General features: G+C 41.8%; 1 protein-coding gene across 2 annotated transcripts; it reads left to right on the plus strand.

The window, feature by feature from the left end:
- Positions 1-681: 681 nt before the first annotated feature.
- LOC124482241 (cytochrome b-c1 complex subunit Rieske, mitochondrial) lies at positions 682-3,036 on the plus strand. 2 transcript variants are annotated; one of them, XR_006957722.1, is made up of 3 exons: positions 709-997; positions 1,610-2,662; positions 2,946-3,036. XR_006957722.1 is itself a non-coding variant. In XM_047042716.1 (2 exons), the coding sequence occupies exons 1-2, from the start codon at positions 787-789 to the stop codon at positions 2,218-2,220; spliced, it is 822 nt and encodes a 273-aa protein (XP_046898672.1). In that variant the 5' UTR covers positions 682-786; the 3' UTR covers positions 2,221-3,036. The 2 variants fall into 2 exon arrangements, 1 of the variants encoding a protein (XP_046898672.1); XM_047042716.1 differs by having other exon boundaries at positions 682-997; positions 1,610-3,036.
- The last annotated feature ends 2,862 nt before the right edge of the window (positions 3,037-5,898 follow it).

Below are 5,898 nucleotides of genomic sequence, written 5' to 3' on the forward strand. Positions count from 1 at the left end.
GCCGCCCCAAGGACGTGCAGGTTTCTTCTTGCTGGTCAGAGTTCTGTGACGCCTTGTGGAAACAGCAGCTCTCAAAATGTCAAGAGTGATGTGACTGATATGGTACAGAGAGGACAGGAGCTCCAGGCCCTGCTGAGCTCTATATTGTAGATTAGAAATGTCAACAGCCTTCATTTCCAGCGGAGGGAAAGAAATAGAAATGCTCCACAAATAGAGTAGACGGTAGAATGTCATTGGATGAAGATCACTTTGTGGTGAAGACCAAAGTGCTATAGGGTTAAATTAATTTTTTGGTACTTAATGGATGGGGTTAATGTGCCTTTTTTCTATAATTTATTAACATAAATACTTATAATATACTGATGGTATACAATTATTTGCTACCAGTTATCAGGGTGGATTGATTAAATGGATTTAGGACTAAATGGTAATATGAGAATTATTTTACATTAATAATATTTTGGGAATGTAGCTACTGCCAATTACTTCTGCCCCTAAAAAATCTATTTTGAAATAAATAATGTCATAATTGCAAGCGATGAATACGTGCATTTTAAAAGTATGCCAGAGTTCATGGGGGGAAAAGTGTGTCCCTTCTTGCAGTGTATCGGAGATCTCCCACCGAGAATAGACGGATCCTAGATCCGTTCTAGGCTGAGTCCGTTTGGGATGTCGCAGTTATTTACGTGATGATGTGACGTCATGACGTCCTCTCTTCCTCACAACCCAGCAAGGTCGTAGCCTAACTAGCTAGCAGCGAAGAGCACAGACTAACAAGATACAACGATGATGTCCATTGCTGCTCGATCGGGGGCATTTTCCCCATACTTGCAGGCAACGAATTATGCTGTTGCGGGGCTTCTCAAACCCTTAATAACCGGAGTCGTCGTTAATGGAGAGAAAGTGCTGGTAGATGTGAAGAAACCATTCCTATGCCGCGAATCTTTAAACGGACAGAGCCCGAAAACTGGGCCCGCAGTCTCTGTTAGCATCAATGGTAAGTCTGGGATTTAGCTTTAGCAGTAGCAAACTAGCTATCTTCTCATAACTTAGTTAAATATTTCACATTTTACCTTATTAGGGTATCACTGTAATGTTGTATTTGGACGTGCTAGCGCTCTTGCCTCACATAATCATAATCTATTGAGAAGGTTATGGTAACATTTGTTTGTCTTCACCATGAGTGCGGCTAACTAAGCTAGTCAGCTAAATGATTTGCTGGCCAAGGCTGTAGCTAAGGGCCTAGAGAGGTCATTGCGTGACTTGTGTTCTCTGATTTGATCATGCTAGCTTATGCAGCACTTTTTGAGAATGTTAGTAGTAATTATATCCATGGACAAAGTTGATTGGGCTATGCCTCGAATTAATCTTAGAAAGGTTATTTGGTTTGGTTAGGCACTCCGCCTGTACACTGCTTCTTGTTAGCTAGCTGGCTAACCGGTTAAGTTCACAACTAGCCACCCATATGGAGCTCTAGTCCTACTTTTGTTTCATGTCGTTGTAGCTCATTGCTTGCGATATGTTAAGTAAAAATATATATATATATATATACACACAAATTAGGTTTAAGGCTTCTTACTGTGTCCATCTTTTTGTCTTGTGTCCTCAGCCCCAGCTGGAATTCGGTATGCCCACACAGACATCAAAATACCAGATTTCTCCGACTACAGACGGCCTGATGTTCAGGACCCCAAGATGTCTTCCCAGGACAGCAGTGAGTCCAGGAGAACCTTCTCCTACATGGTCACCGGGGCCTTCTCCATAGTTACGGTCTACGCAGCCAAGACTGTAGTCACCCAATTTGTCTCCTCCATGAGCGCTTCTGCTGACGTCCTGGCTCTGTCCAAGATCGAGGTCAAGCTGGGAGACATCCCAGAGGGCAAGAACGTGACCTTCAAGTGGAGAGGCAAGCCTCTGTTCGTCCGTCATCGAACAGAGAAGGAGATTGCTGCGGAAGCCGCGGTTGACATGAGTGAGCTGCGTGACCCCCAACACGATACGGAACGCGTGACAAAACCCGAATGGGTCATTGTCATCGGCGTGTGTACCCACCTGGGGTGCGTCCCCATTGCCAACTCGGGGGACTACGGGGGGTACTACTGCCCCTGCCATGGCTCCCATTATGACGCCTCTGGCCGTATCAGGAAAGGCCCCGCACCTCTCAACCTGGAGGTTCCGTATTACGAGTTCCTTGATGATGAAACGGTGATGGTAGGATAGATGTGACAGACTACTTCTTTTAAAAATACACAGGGCTGGTTTCCCCAGACTTGGAGCTCTATGATCATTTGTGGAATTGTGTCCATTTGTCATTTAATTTGAAATGGTCTTAGAGCTGCAATGTTTTATGGAGGCTCAATCCTGCTTTATATGAACAGATGTGTGAGAACTTCCCTGCAAAGTGGGTGAAAGTAATTGTAAGTTATACATAAATAATCCTTGTACAGTGTAATAAGTACTTCTACCATCAGCTAAATCTATATCTTCTGCACTGTACCTAAATAAAATTGGTTGTACATTCAGAATCACTCCACTTTTCTTTGTCAGTGTGGACTGTTGCTTTTTCTTAGGTAGGGCAGGCAATGTACAGAATCTCAAAAAATGAAGATTTGGCTGCAAGACTAAAGGTTTGATGTTTGTGTTTGCTGGGGAATGCTAGAAAATTGAAAATGTTTCAAACAATTTATTGTATTGGTTGCCACAGCACCACTGTTCAGTCTTTGAAGGTAGACAAACGTGTGTACACAAACTGGTGTGAAAGTGACGATACAGCAAGTTGTGTAAAGGCAATGATGACATCTTTGAAAGTTTTATGATTTAAATGCACACCTGTTTCTGCTTTGTTTAAAAGGCAATCAGCATACCCTCGGCACAGATGCCAATGGGTGCAGATAAAAGTTAGTGTGTGCAGCAGACATCCTCGCAACAAATACACATAATAAAATATTTGTCTTTGTATTCATAAGATTCCAATTAGCATAGAAGGTGAAGAGAAATGTATCCATTATGCTGAACAAATAAACTTTCACAAATTAATCTTGGGACGTTTGTGCTTCACTGACCCTGTTCTACAAGCTGATTTTATAGGCACCTTACCAGGGATTTATTTAATTACATTTCACAATAAATCAAATGAAAGACGTAGTTGTGTGTGTGCAGAGTGCTGAGGAGGGATGCCTGTCACTGCTGTCCTGACTGAAGAAAGCCTGCAGCTCGTGAGGATAAGAGGCTCCTGTGTTTCCTGCCGTGAGGTGTGCTTGCTTGACTGTCAGTCTGTGAGTGTAGCCTTCCAGATGTGTGTCTGAACTCCTGTCCTTGCTTGACTGTCAGTCTGTGAGTGTAGCCTTCTGGATGTTTGAACTCCGGTCCTTGTGTGGCTGTCTTGAGAGCCCGGATTATAGGCGGCAAATGGCTGACCAACCTGTCCTACACTTTGTCGATTAACTACTGTGAAGTTACATCTGGATGTCTCACTTTCTCCTCTGTCTGCAATATGGGTTAGTGTGTATTGACCCCCTCAACAAAGCCTTCAAGTAACCGGTCTATAGGTTTAAATTGGTCAAATCATGTCCTATTATGTACATCATTAGCTTTAAAAAAAAAGATCATTTGTAATTGTTCCACATGTTCCCTAACTGACAGACTGAAATTGAGGAGCAATGAATGCACAGTGGCCTATGTTGTTCAATGCGATTTAGCCTTGTAAAGCCGCCATATATCTTATTAATGTTCCTTGCACATCAAAATAGCATATATTGTTGCCTCTAAGCAGTGTTATATTTTTAGCTCAAGCAGTTTGCTGATGACAGTTGTGTGACATGTCTCCAGGTAAAACTCTGCACATGTTTTTGTCGCTGGGCAATGGCTAAGAGGAGGAAAAAGAGCAGAAAACAAATGGATGATGCAGATCTGTGATGACATATGTCTCTCTACAGAGGCCCAAAGCTAATATGGTTGTGAGCCATCTCAAAGAATGTATTCATGCTATTTACACAGTGGCAATGTATCAAACCATCATCAATGTACCTAAAGGTTTAATTTGGGTTTTTTCTGAATTCCGCCCCTCTCTTTTAATCACATCTGTCTTTATTTGGTTATTTTACATAACAAGAGTGGGTAGAATGCTCTGCCTTGCAATAACCATGAACCTTTAGGACTGTGCACTTATGCTCTTGATAGTCTGCTGTATATACTAAAGTCTATGCAATGGTTGTATGTCGCTTTGCATACACATTTACAAAAGAAACAATGTTAACAAAGGCTATGATCTGGTATCTGTGGTTCAATCTGCCTGGAGTATTTTCCCCCCCTCAGCCACGTCCCCCTCTGTGATAGCTTGTTGTTGGCACTGCCCTCTGTACCTGACACCTGCCCACCTCCCCCCTCTCCCTGTCTGGTACCTTGTCATGGGGCTCTGCCAAGAGCCCCTGCGCCCTGCAGGTCTAGGTGATCTAATGATTCTATCACAGGGAATGTCAGTGCACTGCATCAACCTGACATCTGACAGTGGGATTATCAGCCTGTGGACCAGAGAGAAAACTGAAGAGTGGTTTGGTGTGACAACATACACTAAAGTACCTGGGATTTTTTTGGGGGTGAAAATTCTGACATTAAAACCAGTGATGGCGATTGGCTAAATAGTTATTTGAGTTAGATTGTGTGTTCTCTGGCTTTTTATTGATCACATTTGACCAAGTTTCACTTTTATGTATAGGGTTAACCTAAAGAAATATGTTTAGGTTAATATTTGTTAATGTTTTCATTATTTATACACAATATGTAAACCGTATAAAAGGTGTCTACGTCCCTGAACTCCAACATTGAGAAGATGAGTTTGTTCCTTTGGTTTAGGTAGAATATCAACAAAGAAAGTAAAAGTATCTTCTGTTTGCATGCATGAGACTCTTCAATACGATGAGCACTCATAAATAAAGAGGATTTTGGAGGTTTTGCCTGTGGAGCCTGGGAAAGTTAAACAATTAGCCGGAAAGTCGTCATGATTTTTCTGGATACAAAGTGTCACATTAACATATTCATTCTCCATTTGTCTCCGGGGTGATCAGATTACAATGAAAGATTTATTACGATCCCGTGATCTATTTGAACTTATTTTGCATAACTTTACATTCTGATTAGGATTTTACTGTGCGGAACTGGTAATATCAGTTTTTTTTTCCCAAACTCCATTAATGTTGTGTTATAAGACGTAGTTGTCCTTTAAGCTTGGACATTAGCTCTGGCTAAACCAAAACTGACTTCATTGCGTAAAAAAAAAAGAGATCCACAATTCCCCCATCCCCTGCCACCACAGATCTCAATCACAGTGAAAGGTGTAACAGCCAGTTGTGACCTCCTCACCAAACACAAGGTCAAATGATGCATAACGCTTGTATCATACAAACTGAAGATTGTAATGACAAAGGTTACATGTGTAGTTTGATACAAAACTTGTTTCACTTTTATTCCATATTAGACATCTTTACTAAAGGTCAGACCGGTTCATTGAAGCACTCAGTGGGCTGGAAGAAACCTGAGTTCTGAATATAAACTCTATAAATAATAATGAATAAAGTATTTTCCTGTGGTTTTGAAGTGTGTGTGTGTGTGCTGTATGTGTGCCATACTGGTATGTATGTGCATGAGGATGTTGCAAATGTGTGATTGTTCGCTCTCTAAGTCTCACTCTAAACATAATGGCTCACGGCTGCAGATCTGAATGAGCATAAATTGAGACATCAGCTAGAAATTGTCAGATCATTAGAGGAAATTGATCTCCCCCTTCTCATACAAACCCCGTCATGTTGGTTGCAGCTGGAGTTTTGATAAAGCAAGTATGGCTCCTGTGGCACACCGCACTCATAGCCCCTCAGATTGAGATGAAAATGGCTCTTCTGCACT

Source organism: Hypomesus transpacificus, chromosome 19, assembly GCF_021917145.1.
Source record: "Hypomesus transpacificus isolate Combined female chromosome 19, fHypTra1, whole genome shotgun sequence".
Taxonomy (NCBI): Eukaryota; Metazoa; Chordata; class Actinopteri; order Osmeriformes; family Osmeridae; genus Hypomesus; species Hypomesus transpacificus.

Coding starts and splice junctions, on each gene's coding strand:
- LOC124482241 (XM_047042716.1), top strand. CDS start 787: ATGATGTCCATTGCTGCTCGATCGGGGGCATTTTCCCCATACTTGCAG. Junction 998..1,609: donor AGTCTCTGTTAGCATCAATG/GTAAGTCTGGGA, acceptor TTGTGTCCTCAG/CCCCAGCTGGAATTCGGTAT.